Genomic DNA, 22953 nt, shown 5'->3' with positions numbered 1-22953 from the left:
TGTCCGCCATCCCATGCCTGTGCCCGTGATAACCCCAAACATGCAGTATTGTACAGCTTCAGTCGATCATCTACCTCCTGTTCTCAAACCTCCTCTTCCTCTCAACCTCATACTGCTCCGCCTTCCTCTTCCTCTTCTCCTCTTCCCTGCTCAGGTTGGTACCAACGTCGTATCCAGCCCTCTGCATCATGCCCCTCATGCTGTCGTTCATCCTGCGCTTGACGTACGCCATCTTGTAGTTGCGGCGGTAGTAGTCCATCTTCTCGCTCAGGCTGCCCTTGGGGCCTTCCTCGAAATCGGCGTCGCGGTCAGGGAACTCCTTGTCGATCTTGGGTTGCTCGGCACGCATGTGCAAAGGCAGTGTGGCGCCCTCCTTGATCTTGATGGCGCCGCCAGCGAGGGTAGCGTTGCGGCGTGTGGTGCCGAGGGCGGACTTGGTGTTCAGCTGAGTGGGGGGCTGGTAGCGGATCTTGCCATCGGGGCCCTTGATGTCCTTGAGCTTGAGCTCACCCTTGACGACCTTGGAGAAGACTTCGTTGCTTTCTGGGGTAGGAAGGGCTCGGATGCCAATCATGCGCCTGAAGCCGTTTTGCTTGAGGAGGTAGCCGGTGCAGGCACCAAGGAGACCAGACACCAGGAAGTAAAGCTGCAGAGCGGAGGCCTGGAACGCAGTGATGATACCGATGAAGAAGGCCATACCGGTCATCAACTTCCGCCGTGAGGCAGCCTCTGCGGTTGCGTCTGCAACACCAGTCTCGCCACCGCTCTGTGTACAGGGTCAGCTATGCTCAAGTGCGTGCATGTCAGAGGACGACGTACCTTGAAGATCTTGTACATGATAAAGGTGGTAGTAGCCGGCAGAATGAAGTAGGGATCCCGAGCGGTCAGGTCAGTGAACCATAGAAAACCATCGTGCGCCATTCCAGGAACAGGCAGTTCACCCATAGCTCTGAGGCATCGGAAGGCGCAGAAACCAACAACGGCCTGGACAGCTGTGAAACCTCCCATCCAGAACATTCCTCCCAGATGAGGTTTCAAGACTGCTGCCTGCTGCATCTTGATCAAATCCGCCTTTTGCTTGTCGCCTGCGGCGATAGCAGCGTTCAACTTCTCCTGCAAAGGACCAGTAACTGGCTTCAAGGCGGCCATGGCAGCCATCTTGTCTGAACTGAGGGCCTGGAACACGAACATGCCGCTACGCACAACGACAGTGGTTGCCATGATGGTTCCCGCCCAGCCCCAGCCTGTCTGCAGATACATTGTCTCGATGAGCTTCTCAAACATAGTCGTGACGCCGTAGCCGTAGTCTAGTCCCAGCTCTGCAAGCTGTCCGGGGTGGTCGATGAGCTGTGTGGGATCAATCTCTGCCCTGGGAATTACATCCTTCACAGGGGTGTTGCCGAGGAGCTTATCCAGCGTCTGCGCGTCAAGGGTCGATGATGTGCCCTCAGCTGGTGTGACGGTGCTCTCAGTGACGGCAGCCTTGTCGATACCCGCGGGCGCGATCTCGGGGGTGGCAGTGGTAACCTCTGGCTCGAATGCTGGTGCGGGTGTGGGTGCGGGTGGTGTAGGCGTATTCGAGAACTCGGCGACGGGTACTGTTTCGGTGGGTGCGCCCGGTGTGCTGGAGCGACCCCAGCTCCATGGCGCATACCAGGATCCGTAACGAATTGACGATGCGTTCAGGGCGATGTGCGAGTTTGCGCCTGCGCCAGCTCTCCATTGAGCGGACAGCGGGCTTGTGCGAGAGGAGGGAGGGAGACCGGCGGTGCGGGGAAGGGAAGAGAACTGCAAGCCATATGTCAGCAAGCTTGTGTAATATATAGCAGCAATGGCTGTGCCGCAGACGTGGGCGTGCGCGAAAGCATGTTTGCCATAGCTACGCGGCGGCATGCGGAGGCGGAGGTGTGCTGCGGAGTGAATTCCAGCCATCATGGGATGCGCACCTTTCTTGATGCATTACAAGAGATATACGTTGATTGGCGCGAAGTCAAGGGAGCGAACTGGGCGGGCCGCAGCCCTCTACTTGGCAGCATTGTGAGATGTCGTCCGAAGTTGTAGGTCATGCTCGGTGTCTCTACATCTTTTCGATGGATGCCAAGCACCGGCCCACTCAGACCAATTGCGCATTTCCGGAGGGTTCGAGACACCAACCATCAACGACTCAAATTATCTGGAATGGAACATGTTGAGAGAATGCTGGTTTATCCATTCCTTGACTGTGGAAATACAAGAGAGTACATATTGCGCCTTTTCAGTGGGTATCTCGGCCCCTTAGCCGCCCATTAACCCATAACACCAGTCGAATGCGACAAACAGACCGTTCGAGTCAGTGTGGCAGTACAACAAACACACATGACTATACAACAGTCGTCGAAGAACTATCATACTCCGTAGAATTACCCTCTAGATAATCAGAACGAATACATGTGCAAGAAGAGAAAGTAACGTCCCTGTCGATGGGAAAAGCATGTTGTACAGGGTCGATCTAAAAGTTAAAAGGTAGGATTCGTGCCGCTTTGGTGGGACCTGATGGCGGAGAAGAGCCTGGCATGTTGAAGACGCTGGACACCTAGTCCAGGTAGCTGTTGCCTTCCGTGACAGCCAAGGCTTCCTCCGCCTGGCCACCACCCATCTCCATGGCTTCGCCGAACATCTCTTGTCCGTTGCCTGAGCTTTTGAAGAGATCCTGCATTGGGCTTGTCGGTACCTGCGCAGAGCTCTCGAAAAGGCCTGGGTCAAGCGGCGCAATTGAGGAGCTACCACCAAAATTGAGTGGGGCATTGGTAGCGAAGGTAGGCGAGTTGTTGTACGCGGATGTTGTGTTCGAGGTGAAGTACTCGTTCTCGCCTGACTCACGGCGAGGTTCACCTGGTGGGGTATGGGACGAATCAGGATTCGAGTTAAGACCCTGAGGCTTAGCTTGCTCTCCGTCCTTGCGCTTGAATTGATGAGTTTTGGTACGCAAGTGTGGCGGCAGATCATCTGGGTTTGAGATGCCTAACTGGGTCATGAGTTTCTGCTGCTTTGTCGGTCGAGGCTTGCGGGTGGACAAAGAAACCTGGAGGATAGGCGGTGGGTTAGGCGCAACAGGAGCCCACCTGTGCAGTTCCTGACGGAAGAAGTTGATCTCTTCCGTAAGAAGAATGTCGGCACCCTCAAGCTTGCGCAGATAGAAGCGCTGAGTGGTGAGCTCGTCAGGGCTGGACATCAACGGGTTGATGTATTGCTGAACGTATTCGCGGAACTTGGAACCGTGATCGATGATAGAATCTAAAGTCTCCTCCTCTTCAGGCTGGAACGGCAGGTTTGGTAACTCATCCTGCCAGACCATCAGATCTTCGAGCTTAGGACGCGTGGCATCGCGCGGGATCTTGACTCGGTGGTCACAGATGGGACAGGTGTATTTGTCGTCTTCCTTCACTTTACCACGCGCGATCTTAAGACACTTGCCGTGATACCTGAAACGTGTTAGTGTTTGTCCGAACGAGGGAGTGGTTATCAACTCACCATTCGTGACAGAGCTCACATTCTATCATCATGCCTGCTTCGGGCCTTCGACAGATGCAGAACACGTCGCGACTAGAACCTGAGCCGTCTACTTCCTCTCCGTCCACGGGACTGGCCTCACGTGAAGCAGGTTCCACGGGCATGCGCGGCTGGTCGGACAAATCGAAGCATGATCGGTTGCGCTCGTCAACCGACTTCATGTGTTGGTGAAGGATGTGAAGGGGGGCGTTCGCTTTACCAAAGAGCTTCTTGCCACGACGCATCCAGTCTTCATGTCGCTTCTGTTCCTTCTCAAGATCAATGGTGCCTGCTGGCTTGCTATTGAGTGCGTTCAGTGCCTCCATCGCATCGCGTACTTCCTTGTAAGTCGGTCGTTGACGGAAATCAGGATTCTTACTCCGCTCAAACAGCGACATGATAAGATCCTGCGCATCGCGCTGCTTCTTGAGGATAGCATCCACTGCGGCTCGGGTTTCTGGTGTGACTGGCAAGCTGGTGGCTTGCTTGGACAAGGCGTCTAGCTGCTGGTAGTGGACGTTCTCAACAGCCATCAGTTCCTTGGCCTTCGTCTCCCAGAACTCTCCCTGCTCCTTCTTGCCCTGTAGGAACTGAATTTCGGGATGATTCTCAGGAATGCCCAACTCAACGCCACGAGTAATGAGCTCGCCGACCTCTTGCAGCGTTGTAGCAGGCTTGTACTTGAACTCGTCACTTTCACGCAGCCACTTTAGTTGTTGAACAACCTTGTCCAAAGACTCCAGCTCTGGCACATCCACATTGAATGACTTGCCTTCCTCGAGCAGCTCGTCGAGACGAGCGATGCTTTGCTGATTAGGGCGGTCGCGAAGGGCAATGCGCGCCTTGTCTTGGAATTCAGCAATACTTTGCGCACGTTCGCGCAGTGCGGTGATCTCTGGACAATCGAAGCCAAGATCCTTCGCTTTTGTGAGAAGCTTCTGAATGTTCTCCATGCTGCGATACTCACGGTCCTTGTCCTCAGCCTCAGCTGCTGCTCCCTTGTTGGCGCCCCTGCCTCTCCCTGTTCGTGCATTTTTCTGGCGGGCCTGCTGTTTGCGCGTGGTATAGGCAATGGCTTCTTCTGCAACCTCGGTGCACTTCTCAACAAACTCCTTGAGATCTGGTAGCCCAGGAAGCTTCCAATCAATCTTCTCGCCTTCATTCATCAAGGTGCGCAGTACCTTCAATTGCGGCTGAGGACCCTCTGCCATGAGAGCCTCGAGCTTAGCTTCCCAGGCGCCTGGTAGGCCTGCTTTATCTGCAACCTTTTGGACAATCGATGTGATGGCATCGTTGGTCATGCGATAGATAAGGACATGCTCGCCTCCGTCGCCCTGATAGCGCCTCTCCATGAGACTAGGCTGACAGCATTCGAACAAGCCAGCATGCTGTAGACACAGAACCTTCTTGGTGTTGCGGCAATAGAACCGGGATAGGTAGCTGTATGCTTTGCAGAAAGCACAGATCAGCTCCTCCTCATGTACATCGGAGTCATCCACAACGAACTCAAGCAGACATTGAACTGTCTTGTCTTCGCCAGGGCCTTCGCTTTCGTCTAGCTTGCAGACGTGTGAACGCGACGCCTTGTGTGCTTCAAGGAAGGTTGTCCGTACACGTTCTTCGCGGACACGCATTCGATCGAGGGCTGGACTGAGCCACTTGGCCGTCTTGATCGTTGTATCCTTGCGCCCAGCTGCCGCTAAGAGTAATTCGTCATGCGAGAAACACGGCTGCCGCCTGTACTCCTGGAGACGAAGAACGCCGTGTTCGCCGAATGGCTCCCAATCGCTTGGCGCAAAATTGACGGCCTCGTTGAAGTTGAAACCGTGGTTGAAGCCAGCATGGTAAGCTTGTGGAAACGTAATGACAAACTCTCCTGCACGCTGATCGAGCGCATAGACTCTAACACCAGCCTTCTTCAATTGTTCAGGCGTCAAGAGGGTCACCAACTGAAACAAAAGATCCGGCTGTGTCTCAAACAGCTCCGGAACAGCTTCGCGCATAGCCTGCTCGAACTTTCCTACGTCGTCTGCAGGGATGCCGTACCAGGTCTTTGTAGCGCCGAAGTGCTGGTAATTTGCCGAGTATGTGTAGTGGTCCTCAGCATGCCAGCAGAAGGTTGAGAACACCATGCCAACGTAGAGCCATGGCACTGTCATTCCCGAGATGTCAGACTTGATATGTCTGAACAGCGAGTCCGGCGCGTATGGCAAGATGTTCAAGTTCCATGGGTTAGTTGAGTACGGGTCTCGTGGGTTGCGTTCAATAGTAGGGAAACCACTGCCGTGTGTTGTCGTGTGCACATCGGCGCCATACTCCACTTCGACAGTTTCGGTGAGGTCCTCAACGAGTCGCCAGAACTCCTTCTCAATCTCGTCCTCGGTTGGCTGTTTGTGCGCGTTTGTGACAGGATCAAAGACGGTCTTGCCGGCGAAGTGAGCTTGCTTGAAGCTTTGTGCCTTCTCCTGGAATTGCTTCAACGAGTATACGCCGCCTTCTTCAAAGCCGAACTCGCCTGTGCCCACCAGACATCGTGGACAGTGCCAGTCGTATGCAGGAATACCACGAATCGGTGGGTCGAGACAATAGCCATGGTAGCCATTGTCGCAGCTGTCGCATAGCAAGATGTTGGTGGGGTCATTATCTGTACCGCAAGTCTCACAACGCTGTTATGGTCAGCTAGAGTTTGCATTCCACGCATAGCTGAATTACTTACATCGCCTGGACGCTCGTCGGCAGAACGCGCGCGTGGGTTGATGTTACCTGGCGTTGATTGTCGAGGCTGCGTCATATGCGAGCCGGCTACGGTGGGCACATCTGCAAGTCACATCGTCAGCCAAAGTTACCACCAATAAGATAGCAGCGCGAGCCGAGCCATGGCAAGGATGTGTCAAGCGAGGTGACTCTGCATACGCTTGCATGCATGTGTGTGCTTACCTTTCCTTAGCCGCTTACTGCGACGGCCGTTCGCTTCATCCGCTTCCTCGTTCATGCTGCTCTCTCCGTCTTGGGACAACGTGCGCTTCAGCTGATTGAAAGCGTGTCCGTTGGACAACGGTGTCAAACCATGTGCCGTTGGTCTCAGATCTGGTGTATTATGAGCTGAAAGCATGGGACTATCGCCGTTGCGCAATGGTGTTGATGTGCGTGAATCGATGAAATCCCTATGCAGTCCATTCGGTGTGTTCACTGCAGAGAACGGGTTGGTTGCAGGTCCTGCACAAGGAGCAGACGCTGGAGTCCCGTTGACAGGTGTGAAGCCTCCCGAGTTGACAGCAGTAAAACCTGACGAGATCGCTGGTCGTGGTAGCTCAGGTGGCGTGGGCACAGCGTCGCCATGCAACGATGCGTTCAGCGCCGCGGAGGCCCTCATCGTAGGTGACTCGAGAGTGTTGGCTGTTGGCGTGCCTTGCACCGATTTCTTCATTGGCGAATGCGCGGGCGATGGCGTGAACGGACCGCCGTGTTCATGCTCCAGCATCTGATGAACCCCAGGCTTCACAACCCGCAAGTACTCTTCATATGGATGCAGCCATTTTTGATAGGAGTTCTTCAGTGATGTGGAGAGCGAAGACATGATCTTGCCACTGTAGCCGAGATCGCGGCCAATCTCAGCCCATTTCTTCTGCTTGCAGACGCGCTCGAAGCCACCTCTAGTTTCAACGGCTTTCTTCAGCTTGTACAGATCAAGTGGGCGCTTGTCGACACTCGGAAAACGGGTAAGGCTGTGACCATGTTGCTTGTGGAACTTGGCCAGCTGGTCAAGATAGTTCAAATTAGCACGTGTACCGCCTTCCACGGAGTTCAACTCCTGTCGTCGCGTGCGAAAATGAAAGCGCTCGGTATCAACGGCAAATGGTGGATTCCATGTGTCCGGAGGGACGATTTTGACGATGCCATACTGTTGCGCCTCTTCCCGTATGCTCTGCATATACGTTACCGGGTCCTTGAACTGCTCGGCGGTCGGTCTATACGTTGGAGCCTCTTGTAGGCCAAACATGCGCTGGGACTTGGGCGGCAGGTTGTTCGGCGCATTGTGTCCCCTGCGCTCGACGGTCTCCAGATCCAGCGGCGCTGCCTTACGTGCGCTCAAGGGAATAGTGTTCGCACCATTTGGCTGTGCACCGTTCGCGGGTGTCGCAGCACCGCCCATGCGCGAGCGTGAAGGCCCACCATCTGATATGCCGCCGTCCGTAGCGACTCGGAATGTCGTTATCGTTGCGCCGGTTGGCGGCCCGCCTGGTGGCATAAAGTCGACCATCGTCACGCCTGATGCACCCAGCGCTTTTGTCGAAAGGACGGGTTTTGAATTCGTAACGACCTTCAGGGTGTATTTAAAGGCGCGGCGACCGTTCGAGGGGTATTTCCTCGGTGGTTGTTGGGGCTATCGAGGGGAGATATCTGCAGCAGGCATGGGACCTGCGTATGGGGCAGGCGACTGCCTTTGACCGGATATGTATTCTTGCGATTGAAAGTTGGCGGAAAAGAGTGTGTGGACGCTCTTCGACAGTCGTGTGCGCCGGCGGAGAATGTCGAGCGACGTGGCAGCGGTGCCGATCGAAAGGCGGTGGGTGGTGTGAAGGAGAGGAAATGGCGAGTAGCGACTTGGGGAAGGCCGGGCGAGAGCGTGAGGTGCGATGCACTAGCGTACTCGAACCAAAGAACATGCGGAGCATTACCCTGTAAGGATGACTTTAGTCGAACACCGAACGCATGCAGGTCAAATTTGCATTGTATGCATTGCTCTGCAAAGCATCTTGAGAAAACGTCCAGTATGGCTCTATTGCGCAGCGACAGCTAGGAAGGACCCAGAATCAGGATGGAGGTGGTTGTTGCCAGTGCTCACAGCTGTAGTTGCCGATTGGCGCAAGGCTGCGCTACACATTCACTACACCTCGAGCTGGTGCTGCTATGCCAGATCCAAGTATGCACAGCAGCGCAACGCCCTCTACCACTATAGCACCAGTATCAGACCATCCATCACACTATAACCTTCAGAAATCTGAGGCGCCTCCTCGCTTGCAGCTTTGCAGCCTCGGACCACTCCAAAAGAAACTCCTTTCGCCACCCTGTTACATCACACAACAGACGTTGATTATCCCTTCAAAAACTCGTCAGAGCGTGAAGGCATACTGTTGAACCTGCGTGCCTGGTATCAGCGTATCATCTGCATCTCAAGATCGAACTAGCTGTGCCAACATCGACCTGCGGTCAGCAGCAGCAAGGGTGTCCGCCTCGCGACGTTCTCGAGCCTCAGGCCCACAGCCAATCAGCAAGGACCTCCTTCCAATCCCGGCAGCTGCATGTCCGCATTAGGCCAGCCGATCAACACATCACCAGCACATCAACTCACGATCGGGGGGAACAGATGGCCGAACTGCTGAAAATCGAAAGCAAACCCATCCCGGCTTTCTACTGCTGCTATCTCCTGCGCTCAAAGAACCGCAAATCATACTACATTGGCAGCACACCCAACCCTGCACGCCGCCTCGGCCAACACAATGGCACGAGCAAGGGCGGCGCAAAGCGCACCGCGATGCAGGGAAGGCGGCCGTGGGAGATGACGTGCATCGTCACTGGCTTCCCGTCACACTTTGCTGCGTTACAATTCGAATGGGCGTGGCAAAACACGCATATGACCAGACACATCGACCGGGACGTTAGGGACGCCCGTGCCGTGGAGCTGCAAAAAGGCAAGAAGGCTGCACCTGTCGCAACTAGACGGAGAAAGAGGCCGCCGATGTCGTTGGAAGCGAGACTGAAGAACTTGCATCATCTGCTTGGGGTGGACAGCTTCCGGAGATGGCCGCTGCATCTAAGGTTCTTTGCGCCGGATGTGTTTAAGCAGTGGGAGAGACATACTGCGAAGATGGCACAGAGTTTGAGGGAGAGTGTTACTATTCAGGTTACGCCTGCTGAGATTCCGAAGCTTGCGCCGGAGATCTGGGCGGAAGTTGGGTCGCACTATATTCCTGATATTATACGGAATATTCCAGTTGCGTATGAAGACTGCAAGCCGTACGTTGAGAAATCCATGAAAGCTCTAGGAGACGGAGCAAGGCATACTTGTGGGGTTTGCAAGAAGAGCGTTGATAGCTCATCCACCATGGTCGTTGTTTGTCCTGTCGAGACATGCAACGCAGTTTCTCATTTGGCGTGTCTATCGAAGAGGTTCCTTTTCGAAGACGACGATTCGGAGGGTGCTTTGGTCCCTATAAAAGGCTCATGTCCGGGTTGTTGCACCAACCTCAAGTGGTCCACATTGATGAAGGAGCTTAGCCTGCGCACATACGGCGAAGAAGTGATCGCCGCCCTGTTCAAGCCAAAACGGAAGAAGAAAACGGATACGCAGGACGTCGAAGAGGGAATCGATGAGGAAGACGAGGATCTTGACGAGACGTGGATGAAAGATGTGGATGAGTCGGACGCAGAGATACCTGAAAGTCCGTCTGGATAACGCATGTCATGTCTCCGCGGCTTTTTTTGAGTCCATTGGATTGTGTAGTCAGATCAAACATTCAACCTGAAAATGAGGCTGCTTTCGAGAATTATCCACTGCTCACCACTCCCCCACAGTCCTCAACGGCCCGCTCTCATCCTCAAGTAACCCCTTCGCCAGGTCATAGATACTCTCCTGGACCTCTTCCACACTGCCGCCGGCATCGATGACATTGAAGTCACCACCCTCCTTGCTCTGCCTCACTTCCTTGAATAATTCTCGTACCCGATCTTGCATCGCCTTCTGCTCGTACCTCTCCGTCCCATACCCACCTCTTTTCGCGGCGTCCTCAGGTGAGATGTGAAGGAAGACAACTATGTCTGGACGAGGGAGGCCGACATCGGGATGTCTGCACCATTCCAAAGTCATACTAGGGTTCTGTTTGGCGGCAGAGTAGACGATGCCGGAGTAGTAGTAGCGGTCGATGATCACTGTAGTGCCGGAATTGATTGCTTCGAGGATCTTGGGGCTGTAGAGGTGGGTCAGGAAGATCTGTGTAATAGAATGCTCAAGACAGAATAGGGAACGAGAGTAGGAAAAATTTGAGAAAAGCTTGAGGATGGAAGTCGGAGAGGCTCACACGGCTTCCCACCGATTTGCGCTGAAGAGCAGATGAATAACATGATCTTCCTGCTCACTCTCTCCGCTCAAGTAGCTGTTTATCATTTGTCCAATTGGCGTTGTTCTATCTATACTCCAAATCAGCACTCCTCTTGTATATCAATACGACGCAGGTGCGTACCTGGGAATCGCATAAATGTCACCTTTTCTCCATCCTTCTTCAGCGCCTCAACGAGCATCTGACATTGTGTCGTCTTGCCTGCTCGGTCGAGGCCCTCAAAGACGATCAACTTGCCTCGTGCCATCGTTTTAGGAAAGTGCAATGTGATGATTGGTGATTAGAAGACGGATCGTTGTGAAGTAGCGGATAGGGCTGCTAGCGCGCCACACTAGTGGGAAGCTTGTTTCGCTTCTTACATCCTAAGCATCCGTCACTTGACCATCGACCAACACTACTTTTACAATCATATTCCTACTCCCGCATACACAGTAATTCCATCTACGCAAGAGAATTCAACTGCTCGTATCTCCTGGACAAGCCGGTCTAACATCGGCTACACAACAACATCTACTCCAACAGCCGATCTAAACGGACCTCCCCGACTATTGGATATCGACACACCTCCAACCCTCCGCCATGCCCCGCGACCCCATCACTGCGCAAATCGTCTCCTACCAAACAGAAGTCATACCCATCCCGGACGAGCTGGCGTACGAAACCTACGTCAAGAACGCAACTGGCAAAATTATCCTAGCATGTTTCTGGCCCGAGGACAAGACATCACGGATCCTCATCAACCAACTCACCAAGCGGCTCCCGGACATCAAGAACCTGGAAGTCCAAGGTGTATACAGCCTAGATGTGTATTCTCTGCCCAAGATAGCCGAGGAGCTGGATATCACGTTTGTGCCTACGCTTATGTGGTGAGTTATTTTACAGTCCACATTGAGGTTTCCTGAGGACTCAGAGTTCGAGTTTGGAAGCGTGGCTTTGGTACTTGTGGAGCAGCGGGCTGACGCAAGACAGGTTCAATGATCGGGTGCAAGATGCACTAGTCTGGCATGATGGGGTGAGGATGGAAGGCGAGAAGGTGAGTGGGGGCGTGCAGAGGGTGTTGTCGAGGATTGCGGAGAGCGGGTTGCAGGACGATGGGGATGACGCGTGGGAGGGGATGGGAGGCATATATCGGGGTGTTGGGTCCAGCTGAGTGGGCTCGTATCTTTATTTACTGCATTCTTGGAAAGATGGCAAGGTATCGGGATATTTGAAGCATGCAACTGTTTGCTCATTGAACATGCTCACACAATTGAGCCCATATTGCATTATACAGCCTACGTGGCTACGCCTCATGTATCTATACGCACTGATCGATATACACTATAAGAAACGCAAAAACGCTACAAATCTATATACACTGCCCCAGATGCCCCGTATAACCTGAGTGCCATGGATGTTTTTTAGTGTTCCTTGTGCCTCGGTGCCGTAGGCCCAGCACTGAAAGCCCCAGACAAAATGCGTTTGAACTGCTTCGGCTTAAACCGATCCGCCGCAGTCGGTCTCTGAGAAGACATACTACTTCTCCTACTTAGACCCGTACCCTGCCGTGTCAGCGCCTCAGGCGCATCAAACGCGCCCACCGCCGCGCTATTCCTGCGCATATTCATCCGCCTGGTCGCATCCTCATTCTCTTTCTGATGCAGAGATTCGGAAGGCAGAAGAATAGCGCGGTCAAGTGCGTATGGCAAGCCACGATGTCGACCACGGATCTGCATAGCGATGATGATGAGTTTAGACAGCGTCTTCATTTGCCCCGAGAACGAGGTGTTGACGCCCGGGTAACCCAAGCTGAGCCCGACCGTTCCATACGCGGAGACGATTTCGAAGAGCACGGAGAAGAGGGTGAAAGCATAGTCGTTTGTGTCCTCCAAGCGACTTCCTTCGACAATGGCGATGAGGAAGAAACCCAAGAAGACGAACCACAGATCGAAGGAGAGTTGGCGACGCAAGTGGTGGCCGAGGTAGCTGGAGTGCGCATCGTCGTCGTCGTCGGCCCAGACGCCGAGAGATTTCTCTTCGTAGACGTTGGTCTGGCGCATGGACATGGCGATCGGGAAGATGGAGATGTACATCATGATCAGGTAGCTGACTTGGATGGCGGGGTGGAGGTCGGCAATGTTGACGACGGCGAATCCGGCGGTGCGGGTTGCCGCGGCTTGGAAGAGACCATCGAGAAAGCGGAAAACTGGCGGGAGGACTGTGACGGTCGGATCGTTGAGCTGTATGGGGGTCAGTCATGGCCGGGCAAGAAGGTAAAAGTTGGACTTACATCGAGAATGATGAAGAAGATCAGATCCAGACCGTTCAGACCGACAAGCACGCCAAAGAGCCACCAGTTAGCCTTGCTGGGAAAGAGCAGCGTAAAGCACCGACGAGGGTGATCAAGAAGGAAGCGCAACTCTTCCCAGACACCGCTTCCCTTGGGCACGAATTTGGAGGTGAGCCAGATTACGAACCGGAGCATGCAGGGAAAGCCGGTGTTTCCAATGATGATAAGGAATGTACCCAACAGCAGGGGCAGAACAGCGAACTGAAACGACACCATCGAGTCCGGGGTCAACGTGAAGCCGAGATCGTTGAACATCGATGCTGGCGTGAAAAACCCCCACCAGACGGGGCTGACGTTCACATCCTCGACTACTGAAGTGTAGTGCGCGTCCCGTGTGATCCAAGGTGTGAGGCAGACCATGCCGAGAAGGTGGAAGCCAACGAAGTAGGCGACAAGGATGACAGCCAGTAGCTTCAGCGCACGGTACTCGATACCTCCCAGCTCCTCCCGCTGATCTTCTGTCAAATCGACGAAGTTCGAGTTACGTCCTATTGTAGGTGCCCAACTAAGATATGGCATGGGATCCTCTTCTTCCTCTTTGTCCTTGGTAAAGAGGCTGGCGATTGTTCGCGATCTCGATCGGTTGCGAAGATGCATGTTGGAGTTGGGTGCATCAGGATCCGGTTTTCTGTATACCGAAGCACCAGTGGTCGGCCGCTGAGGGCCGTCAAAGGTGATGTGGTTCTTGAATCTGGGCGCGTCTCCATTCGCTTCCCCGACACTCATGGAGCGAGATCGCCGTCTCGAAGGTCGATGGTCATCGTCCTCGTGTGATGCGCGAGTCACCTCCCGGCTCAGCCCATCTGTGACTCGTTCTGGTACCAGTCCTCGATCGAAATCTCGCGGTCCTGGAATGCGGAGAGTGCCCTCTTTCGGATGCCTATTCCGCTGGCTCTCTACGAACGCAATGCTCTTCTCCTTGTCTGGTCCGGGCAGCCGGTCTGCGGGTGAATCAATTGCATCCGACTCGCGCCGTCGTACTGGGGTCTTGACATTGTCCGCCCACATAATGTTCGAGTTAGTGTGGACAGGGGTCTTCGGTCGCTCGAGCGGGTCGATGTCTTCGTCATCGCCTGAATGCAAAGGTTTGCGTTTGCCAACACCGGCATTGCCGTTGGTATCCTGGAATGCGTGTTCGTCCGCGATCACCCCGCCCTCGGCATGTCCACTAGCACTTCGCATGATTTCGATCCGGCGATTGCCCACGCCGCGCTCCTCGTCGCCCATAACCCTCTCCTGCTCTGCCTTTATCTCACTTTTCCGCCTTGAAAGCGTGCGGGTGCGTGTGGCGCGCATGCTGCGGGCTTCGAGGACCACGCTTTGGAAGCGCTTCTCGAACCAGTACAGGCGGATGAAGACGACGAATGTGTTTATGAAGATCGGGGTGCAGATGCAGGTTATGAGCATAATCGCGACTTGCTGGTATAGGTATAGTGTATTGACATCGATACTGGAAAACAAGTCAGCCATTGGCCCACAAGGCTTCGACTTTGACGCACGTATTCAGCCCACTCTGTGTTGCGGCACCACTCGCAAAGAAGAGCGCATCGATGTAGTCCATGTTCCTGGGGCCGTACAAGATGACCGAGCCAATGAGGGTCATGGCGAGGAGATATGTGTCTGCTTCCAGTCAGTTTTCACCCCATATATCTTCAGCGCCCTACATACAATGCAGCGTTATGAAGTTTAACCTGGGCCTGAACACTGCCAGGATACTGGGCGTGTGCTCTCTAACCCAACGGCCCGAGGCCATGATATAACCGGCGAACATGTTGGCAACCGCTCCGCCCATCGGCCTTCAGGTGGTGTCGATTGTGCGCGCGCAGGTAAGCAATCTCAGAGGTTGGGGGAGGCGACGGAGCTGCAGATATCAAAGATCCAGGAGATGGCCCCGGCAGTCAGCGCCTTCAGCCAAGAACCCAACGGACCGACCCGAGTAGCGTGCAGCGTGAAAGACACAAAAGTGGGTGTGTGTGCATGGCGACCGGGGAAAAGAGGCAGTTGGGAGAAAAGTAGAGCGGGTCTAGGGTGGGCTGTAGTCGAGTGAGTGAGCGCTGTGCGGGATGCGGTCTCGAATCTCACACTTGTCGTCACCGCAAATTCCGGGAATTGTTCTGCCTCGGAGCTTTGTTGCGCATCCCTGGACCACGCGAATGCACTGCCCCAAAGGGAACGCCGCCAATCAAGCACCGACAAGCACCGAATCCTGAAACACAAGAGACGCACGGCCTGCATTCGGAAGGAGTGCTTCTTATCTCCTGCAACCAAGCCGCTGCGCCTCGCTACCAAGTCACTGCACACATCCGCCCTGACTGCAGATCCATAGCGCAACAGTTTCGGCTGACAGCTGTAGCCGGTCCGTACGAGTTTCACATCATTCGAGAATAATCGCGGAAGCATCCGCGGGCACCGGCAAAGAGATAAGGTTCAGAGGCACCGACTTAGTATTGACAGATCTGATAGTACATCGTAACGCGTCGCGGGGATTCCCTTCATGCAGTAATGATGGTGTGAAAGACTTAAAGGAAATAGTAGATGATGGACAATGCAACGTCTCGCACTTCTGCTCCTCCATTATACATCCTTAGTCTGTGCCATTGGCCTTCTCGAGCGTTGGTGTTACGGCTCCTGAGCCTGTGCCCTTCTTGGGTTTGAGGGTGAGCGGGAACTGGAAGACTTCGTCGGTCTCTTCTTCCTCACTACGATCATGTCAGTAACTGTTATGCCCAGTGGTCAGATGTGTACTTACGGAAGCTTCCACGCAATATAGTCCTCAGTGCTGAGGCCCTCACGGCCCTCCTGCAGCGAGGCAAAGTCTCCAGGAGTCATCATACCCGAGCGGTCTCGTGGAGACCCAGGCTCTGACAACGGCCGCGAGATCTTAGCCTCGTTAGAGCTGAAGAAGTCGGGCTCGTCATCGTCCTCGTATGCGTTGGGGTATGCCCTCCTGAGCGCCAGTTGTCGGGCCTTGACGTATTCCATGCCCATTCGCTTCCAGTCGAGCAGATCGCTCAAACGCTCTGTTCGGTTACGCTGGTTGATGCGCTGGCGCTTGCTCTTCTTTGTGAAGTCGAACATGTAGTCCACCAGCTGGTTGACCGAGTCATCTACGCCCTTCATCCTGCGATCGACGATGTAGATACCGTAATCTTGGGCGTTCTCGATCAGCTCCTCCATGTAGCAGCCAAAACCTGACAGGTTGGTTGTGATGCTAGGAACACCCATGACCGTGCATTCGGCGGGTGTGTAGCCCCACGGCTCATAGTAGGATGAGAACACACCAAGGTGCGTTCCGCGAACGAAGTCGTCGTAGTCGAGAGGAAGGACGGGGTTGGCAGAGTTTAAAAACTCAGGGTGGAACACGACCTTGACGCGATCTGAGGGGTGGTTGAAGAGCTGGCATCTTCGCAGCTGGTTCAAGACCGGGTCCTCTGAGTCGTTCGCCATGTTGTGGGTAACGATGGGTGGCAGGTTGTGCCTCTTCATAGCGTACAATCGGCGACGAAGCAGAATCTTGTCCTGAGGCGAAAGCAGCTCCTTATCCTCGGGCAGCTCCTGACCCTCGGTCCAGGTCAATGAGCGCTCGAACAGCTTCTTGGCTACGTTTCCAGCAATGTTATCGACAGTGTCGTGCAGAGACTTGATGACGGCCTGTCCTTTCAGCGAATCGACAGACAGGGAGGTAGTCTGCGCAGGCAGAATGATGAAAGCCACAACTGTCATGTTCGAGTTTTCGCTCTTCATCTTGTGGTTCAATCGCGCCAACGACTCGATGAACATGTCCACACCCTTGTTTCGGTATTCGTATCGTCCGGCAGTGAAGAAGTAGAGAGTGTTTTCAGGGTCGAAATCGTTGTGGCCGTAGAAGTGACCTCGAATGAAGTCGTTGATCTTGACCTTGGACTGTTGGTGCAGGTTCTGGAACTCGTGAGTAGCCGAGAACTTCTTGACATTCAGACCGTTGGGCAGAACACCGTCCGGCTTGCGCTTCAAAAGATGCTCGCTCTCATATGCGGTAATGTGAGAAACAGTCGTGAATACATCAGCCGCGTGTGTTGCTGCGCGTTCTATGCAGTAGCGGTGGTATATACCACGCTTTCCAGCCTCAGCATCGACATCGAAGTATTGGAGGTTGTTGTAGAAATCGACCGAACCAGCGCACAGGTAGCGACCAAGAAGCGTGGCGTGGGTCGTGAAGATTGTGGTCACATCAATGCGGCGCTTCTTGCAAAGCGGCACGGCCACACCAGCGAGCCATTCGTGGAATTGCACGATGATAGCGCGCTTCTTCTCGTGGAATGTATACTCGCCCAGGAACCATGCAATGAGGTAGCCGAACACGATGGCCTCGTTAGTCTCGGAGTCGCCTGGAGGGGAGGGAATGCCGGCTGAGGACCACAGGTCGCCCTTCCACTCGTCAAGCCACCTGTAACCTGTGCCTGTGTCGAACAGGAGCACGCGAGGAGCCCCGTCAATAAGCCAGCGTCCGTACAACGTCTTGATGCCACGCTCGTCCATGGACTTGATGGTGGCTAGCAGAGCGGGGTCCTTGGGCTCTATGGGTTCGACTTCGACTTGCGCCTGGTTTGCTAGTTAGTGGAAGGGTGACTGTGCATTGGCTATGATTGCGCATACCGAAGCCCTGTTCCATGGGCCCAACAGGGTGTATGCTGCGCCATACTCGGCTGTGGTAACCTGAGCTTTAGACTTGAGGACAGAGTAGATGCCACCAACTGCGTGCAAGTCAGTAGATGAAGCGTGGGGTGGTGAGCTCTCCAGCAGCTCTCATACCTCTGTTGGCGACCTCGGTCGCGACCTCAAAGAGGATGTGGTTGCTGACGTCTCTCGTTTCCGTTGCCATTGCGTCTGCGAGGAATGTGGGCGTGAGGTGTGACGGGCTGCGCCGTGGTTTTGAGGGCAAAGCTGAAAGAGAATCTCGGGACTAGCTGGTGAGCTTCGAGCTCGAGGCTGGTCGAGCTACTGCGGGCGGCACTAGACAAGCGCGTGCACTCCTTAGTGTTGGGATCGATCTAGCCGTGCCGTACACGTTGAGGAGCCACAGTCGGATTTGCAGGGGGAGAATGCAGTGTCGTCTCCAGGATTAGAAGAGCAAACGAGGGAGAACACGATGCATTGAGCTGCTCAGTGCCGTCTGCCGTTCGCGAGAGAGGTTGGGGATTATTGGCGTTCCTTCGGGCCCAAGCTGCTAGTCTGACATCATTCACGAGATCGTTTGACTGCATTGCCCAATGAGATTTGATTGCTCTGCTGCTACGCGAACTCCACCTCCACACACTCCACAGCGAGACAAACACCAGCCCAAGCAAGCAATCTTTCCTTTCACCGCGGCCCGTGGGGTTTAGTGATGTGGTGCAGTCTCGAGCAGGGTTTGTCGCCAACAGCTCAACAAACTGCCAGTGGGGATGAAAGCGGAGAAAGGACCGACAAAGCCGGGGTGGGGTGCACTTCATCTTCAGCGGTTCGCCCATCTCGAAAACACCACACGCGCAAACCTAACGAGCGTCCAGCCAATGTCTGCAGAGCTGTACGCCTGCATGGCTCCGTCATACCACCAACGATGCGGGGTCGGGGTGGACGTTTGGCATTGGCAGACGCTCTCCGCCTCAAAGCGAGTGGAGCTGTGGAGACTGGAGGTGGGCCACATGAAGAAATCAGCTCCAGCTATCGTAGCGCGTCGGGTAGCTAGCGAAATCTGGTAATTGGCATTTGCATTAATTCTGTGAAAACGGGGGGGGGGGGATGTGGACTGGTACATAATGCAGGCCGAAAATCCACCCGCATGGAGAGCTTCGTCAGCCTTAACAGCTCCCAAACTTCATCAATGCGCTGTAACCTGTAAAACAACGGACGCGAATACGATCCCAACACAAACAGCGACAACCAAATCCCGGAGGCCCCCAAACACCATTACTCGGGATATCGAACTCCTGAAATGCTAAGAATGACACCGATCCGTCTTCTACCCATTACTCCTCCTCCTGCCGTCCACACGTTGATCAGCCAAACGCTATCTGCCTGATCGATCGATGACAGGCGCATTTGTGCTTCCGATGTTCGCCAGCAGACTGCCTGACTGAAACTGTTTCTCGTCCCCGAAATCCAGCATGGGACCACGTGCCTTCGAACCGTCCATGACTCCTCGACCGACCTTTGCATTCCCTTGAGCATAGCTGGCTTGCGACAACAATCCACCGGTGAAGGCCTCCCTGTCGTCTTGTGGTGCGCCGCTGTGGTTATTGAAGGTGTGGGCTGCCAATGGCTCGCCGCGACCCTTCAGCGACTTAGTCCGCTCGTTTGGCTGGGGAGCATAGACTGGACGAGCTCGAGCGCGCCAGTCTGTAGATGAAGGAACTTGGATAGCTTCTTCCATCGAAGTCGCGCTTTCTACAAGTGGACCTGCGCCAGCCCCGGGATTGTAGCCTTTGCCTTGCTTGGCGAACTGGGGTGGAGGGCGGTACTGCGGTGTCAGGTCGACCAGAGGCTGTGGCATCCCAGGAATACGCTTGGACGCAGTGCGTCGAATGTCGCTCGATGTCCTCCTGTGATGATTGCTTCGCGTGGAAGAGCTGCGATTAAGACCAGATCCGCCCTGTGCAGCCATGTGATCCATGTTGCTAATTAGTGAAGGTCCCTCCGTGAAAGCACCATTCTGCTTCTGCTCGCGGTCTTGCGCTGCCTTTTGGCGAGTTGTGTAGGTCCGACCGAGAAGCCCACCAGCGGCGAATGTTTCCTCGTCTTGCGATCTGTAACTCTGCGTGATGGAATTTTGGCGACTGTTGTCTTCGGGGGCATTGTTCGTTGCAAGCGCAGCAAGACCGCGACTGAGAGGCGGTGGTTGCTTGGCTCGAACAGATCGCCTTCGAGCATGCATAGCTTGCGCACCACCCAACTTCGAAAGCGGTGCATCGTCTGGGTATTCTCCCGGCTTGTGGACTTCGATCTCGTCCAATTTCTTGTTGAAATCACTCATGTCAATAAGTGACGTAAATGCACCCAACTGGTAGTGCGACCCCACTGAATCGCCGCGGCTGTGTGATGATGCTCCAGGTAATATGCCAGGTCCAGCGCTGTCCAGTACTCTCTTCGTTCCTGGTGACTTCTTCAGACCTTCACCCTTCTCATGTTTGAGATGCCAGCTTCGCCAGACTTGCAGAGCCTTCCAGAATGTATTTGCGATGTCCTTGTCGTTGGTGCAGAAGAAATGGACGTACTGCGACTCGTCTGCGAAGATGTTGGATTTCTGTAAACTCTTAACAGCAAAGCAAATTTTCTTCGGTGGTTTTACTCTCGCAATTTTCGCCTGTGTGACGTGGTAGATGTCGTAGTCAGTGAGATGGCACACGTTCTCCTGATCCCTCGCTTTCTCGTTCTTGGCGGTGACAAGTTGGCCGTCTGGTCGTAGAAGGAAGTAGCGTTTCGCCCACTTGCCAGGTCTCGACGAGTAATTCATCATGCATGACACGCCCTCGGGCCTCTTGTCTGGTACTCCATAGGAAAGCAGTTCGTCTTGGTCGATGCCTCCGTCCAATGAGTCAACGATGATGAGCTCGTTCTGATCGTCAAAGTCCCAGGAGTTCATCACGTCACGGACGTACTCGTAGTTGCGTAGTGGTCGCTTGATGTCCACCTTCTTGAACCATTCCATTGCCACAGCCGTTCGAACTGGAACCGTGTCTGTGAGAATAAGGTCGGCTGATTTGAAAAGGTCGAGCGAAGTGGTCGTCGGTGTGACCGGTAGCTGGATGCGCTTCTTGTTGTATACGACTGTAACACGCTGGCATGCCTGTTAGTGTGCTATACATCAAGGGAGGAACATGAAAACGGACCCTTTCGCCGCCATTTACCGCCGAGGTTGGAGCGTCGATACCGAGAACAGCGCCGCCGCCCCCAGACAAAATGGCTTCCGGCTGATTGCTGCTGCTTGGTTGTCTGGCTGTGCGAGGTCTGGCGTCCGACTGTTCGTTGGAGCTGTTCTGCCTCGCAGTTCGAGGTCTGTCAGTAGTAGGGCGTTCGTCACTTGAGAGCGACAAGCCTTCATCTTTCCGCCGCTTGAACAGCCCGAAACCCTCCTGCCGTGGAGGTGATACTGGGGGCGAGCCCGACGACTGCGACAAAAACGTACGCGACTTCTCCGCCAGACGTGCTCTGTTCTCCTTCTCCAGCTTCGCTCTGCGCTCCTCCTCCTTCTTCTGCTCGATCATTTTCTGTGCCTCAGCTTTGCGCAGCTTCTTCCCGCGTTCTTTTTCGGCCTTCTCCTCTTCCCTTTGTAGTCGCAGCGCTTCGGCAGCTTCAGCTACGCGTTCAGCTTCCAGCCGGGCTGCCTCTTCTTCTTCCTGTCGCAGCTTCTCTAGCCGCTCAATCTCAGCTAGCTTGGCTTCCTTCTGTGCGCGTGCCTCGGCCTCCATCTTCTCCTTCAGGAGCCGCTGGCGCTCCCTCTCTTTCTGCAGGACCACCCGTGGGTCTTCATACTGCTGCTGCTGCACCTGCTGTCGAGCGTCTCTAGGGAGAGGAGGCGTAGCTTCTGCGCGGTGTTTGGCGGTCCGCGGGCGGGGCTGGGCATTGTTTGCGGTGTTTGACGGCTGCTGCGGTGTGCTCAAGGCGCGGTGACGGGCAGAAGAGGAGGGTGGTAGCGCGGTCTGGGGTAGTGGAGGGGCTTGTGGAGCGGTGTTAGAGCGTAGAGGCGGTGCGTTGGGACTGGTCGCGTGCGTGGTGGGAGGACGGCGGTGGTAACGGCTCATGCTTCTGCCTATGTTGCTATTGGGCGCTTCGCACTGATCACCTCCAGAAGTATGCAGCTCGGGCATGGCGGGTACCGGGGGCATTGGAGGTATGGAATGCTGCTGCGATTGTTGCGCCTGCTGCTCCTGCGCGCGTCTCACACTGCGGTAACGTGACATTTTCTGTGGCGCCGCAGTCGGCGGCTCTGTTATGTCGCTTGCCATGCTGTGCGACAAATGTGCATCTGCGTTCCTGAGTGTGTGGTATGCAAGGGGCTCGATAGTGCATTAGCTGCTGTACAGTCGCCCATGGAGCCCTGGAGGTAGTCAAGTGTTCAAGATCAGCGAGGGCAGGTGCAAGCGGGTAAACGGCTTCTATTCAATAAATTATACCAAACACCAGGTGGACGGCGCATTGCTTTACATGCCACTCATTTCAGGAGGAAGCGTCAAGGCGGCTCGACCTTGCCGGCCTGAAAATAGCCAGTGGACCCCTCTTTCTCTGGCTAGTGCTAGCCTGGTTGTAAGACCTCTCCTGAACGACATCGTGAAACGAGCCTATTTCACATCGCCACGAGCGCCATAACTTCTTCCCCGCACACATTTATGACCAGGGACTGCTGTGGCCACGAGATGAGACTTGTTGCAGATAGCAATACAGCAAGGTTCTCCCCATGATCTGCCTCTGACCCTTCGAAAAGAGCAGCTTGGTAACCCAGCCACGGCTGAGCAGAATCAAACGAGTTGTGCTTGGCTAGCCGGTGATTGTGGCCTATCAAAGAGGTGGAGGCCACGGAGGACTAAAGTGGTGGTGTTTGACTGGACCTTCGATCGGAACGGAGGAAATGAGAGCTGTTGGTGGACAACGCCATGGGTCATACGAATACGCGTCGTGTCCTTGAGTGCGTTGCCAACACATCGCAGCTTACCTGCTTGTTGGCTTGCACAACTATCTCCGTTTTCACTTCATCAGACAATGTTGACGTCGAGATGCGCCTGCCACTGAAGACGCGATCATTGGGCCTAACAGTGGTGTCTGCGAGTCCACAAAACCTGCTCAGACAATGAACGAAGAGTTGGACGAATAGCATGGGTATGAATACAAACAAAATGCATCTGGGCCGAGTTCAGCAAATCCATAGAGCCGTGAGATACAGTGCTGCTTTCTTCTTGATTTTTCAAAGCTGTTCCTCTCGATTTTTCAAAGCTGTTCCTCTCGATTTTTCAAAGCTGTTCCTCT

At 54.5% G+C, this 22953-nt stretch overlaps 9 protein-coding genes across 9 annotated transcripts in view; 3 read left to right on the top strand and 6 right to left on the bottom strand.

Moving 5' to 3' along the window:
• Nucleotides 1-3: 3 nt before the first annotated feature.
• BU25DRAFT_411576 (uncharacterized protein) lies at nucleotides 4-2045 on the bottom strand. The gene is made up of 3 exons (XM_033706588.1): nucleotides 1947-2045; nucleotides 820-1788; nucleotides 4-766 (listed from the first exon to the last, which is right to left on the bottom strand). Exons 1-3 carry the CDS (start codon nucleotides 2034-2036, stop codon nucleotides 71-73), a joined length of 1755 nt encoding a protein of 584 aa, XP_033560796.1. The 5' UTR covers nucleotides 2037-2045; the 3' UTR covers nucleotides 4-70.
• Nucleotides 2046-2198: 153 nt separating this feature from the next.
• BU25DRAFT_394619 (PLU-1-domain-containing protein) lies at nucleotides 2199-8115 on the bottom strand. Its single transcript, XM_033704750.1, has 4 exons — nucleotides 6466-8115; nucleotides 6245-6345; nucleotides 3511-6194; nucleotides 2199-3461 (listed from the first exon to the last, which is right to left on the bottom strand). The coding sequence occupies exons 1-4, from the start codon at nucleotides 7787-7789 to the stop codon at nucleotides 2573-2575; spliced, it is 4998 nt and encodes a 1665-aa protein (XP_033560795.1). The 5' UTR covers nucleotides 7790-8115; the 3' UTR covers nucleotides 2199-2572.
• Nucleotides 8116-8712: 597 nt separating this feature from the next.
• Nucleotides 8713-9985, top strand: BU25DRAFT_394616 (structure-specific endonuclease subunit SLX1; the record flags this gene model as incomplete). The annotated part of the gene is made up of 1 exon (XM_033704749.1): nucleotides 8713-9985. The coding sequence occupies exon 1, from the start codon at nucleotides 8897-8899 to the stop codon at nucleotides 9983-9985; it is 1089 nt and encodes a 362-aa protein (XP_033560794.1). The 5' UTR covers nucleotides 8713-8896.
• A 102-nt stretch (nucleotides 9986-10087) lies between these two features.
• Nucleotides 10088-10915, bottom strand: BU25DRAFT_394612 (thymidylate kinase; the record flags this gene model as incomplete). The annotated part of the gene is made up of 3 exons (XM_033704748.1): nucleotides 10770-10915; nucleotides 10608-10716; nucleotides 10088-10496 (listed from the first exon to the last, which is right to left on the bottom strand). Exons 1-3 carry the CDS (start codon nucleotides 10891-10893, stop codon nucleotides 10088-10090), a joined length of 642 nt encoding a protein of 213 aa, XP_033560793.1. The 5' UTR covers nucleotides 10894-10915.
• Nucleotides 10916-11032: 117 nt separating this feature from the next.
• On the top strand, nucleotides 11033-11976 carry BU25DRAFT_411573 (uncharacterized protein). The gene is made up of 2 exons (XM_033706587.1): nucleotides 11033-11512; nucleotides 11616-11976. Exons 1-2 carry the CDS (start codon nucleotides 11226-11228, stop codon nucleotides 11794-11796), a joined length of 468 nt encoding a protein of 155 aa, XP_033560792.1. The 5' UTR covers nucleotides 11033-11225; the 3' UTR covers nucleotides 11797-11976.
• On the bottom strand, nucleotides 11867-15023 carry BU25DRAFT_411572 (high affinity potassium transport protein). The gene is made up of 4 exons (XM_033706586.1): nucleotides 14644-15023; nucleotides 14475-14595; nucleotides 12916-14425; nucleotides 11867-12865 (listed from the first exon to the last, which is right to left on the bottom strand). Exons 1-4 carry the CDS (start codon nucleotides 14744-14746, stop codon nucleotides 12047-12049), a joined length of 2553 nt encoding a protein of 850 aa, XP_033560791.1. The 5' UTR covers nucleotides 14747-15023; the 3' UTR covers nucleotides 11867-12046.
• A 383-nt stretch (nucleotides 15024-15406) lies between these two features.
• Nucleotides 15407-18141, bottom strand: BU25DRAFT_491948 (glycosyltransferase family 3 protein). The gene is made up of 4 exons (XM_033711603.1): nucleotides 17767-18141; nucleotides 17611-17708; nucleotides 15725-17556; nucleotides 15407-15674 (listed from the first exon to the last, which is right to left on the bottom strand). The coding sequence occupies exons 1-4, from the start codon at nucleotides 17834-17836 to the stop codon at nucleotides 15560-15562; spliced, it is 2115 nt and encodes a 704-aa protein (XP_033560790.1). The 5' UTR covers nucleotides 17837-18141; the 3' UTR covers nucleotides 15407-15559.
• Nucleotides 18142-18697: 556 nt separating this feature from the next.
• On the bottom strand, nucleotides 18698-22060 carry BU25DRAFT_411570 (uncharacterized protein). Its single transcript, XM_033706585.1, has 2 exons — nucleotides 20823-22060; nucleotides 18698-20770 (listed from the first exon to the last, which is right to left on the bottom strand). Exons 1-2 carry the CDS (start codon nucleotides 21936-21938, stop codon nucleotides 19004-19006), a joined length of 2883 nt encoding a protein of 960 aa, XP_033560789.1. The 5' UTR covers nucleotides 21939-22060; the 3' UTR covers nucleotides 18698-19003.
• An 822-nt stretch (nucleotides 22061-22882) lies between these two features.
• The window catches only part of BU25DRAFT_91440 (glycosyltransferase family 25 protein), a 1780-nt gene continuing 1709 nt past the window's right edge, over nucleotides 22883-22953 (top strand). Inside the window, exon 1 of the mRNA XM_033712236.1 lies at nucleotides 22883-22908. The gene's annotated coding sequence lies outside the window, so the exon portion shown is untranslated. The remainder of the gene's footprint in view (nucleotides 22909-22953) is intronic.

The sequence above is a fragment of the Macroventuria anomochaeta genome, assembly GCF_010093625.1.
Source record: "Macroventuria anomochaeta strain CBS 525.71 unplaced genomic scaffold BU25scaffold_20, whole genome shotgun sequence".
Classification (NCBI taxonomy): domain Eukaryota; kingdom Fungi; phylum Ascomycota; class Dothideomycetes; order Pleosporales; family Didymellaceae; genus Macroventuria; species Macroventuria anomochaeta.
Note: the sequence above shows the minus strand (reverse complement) of the source record. Positions and strands in the feature narration are given on the sequence as shown.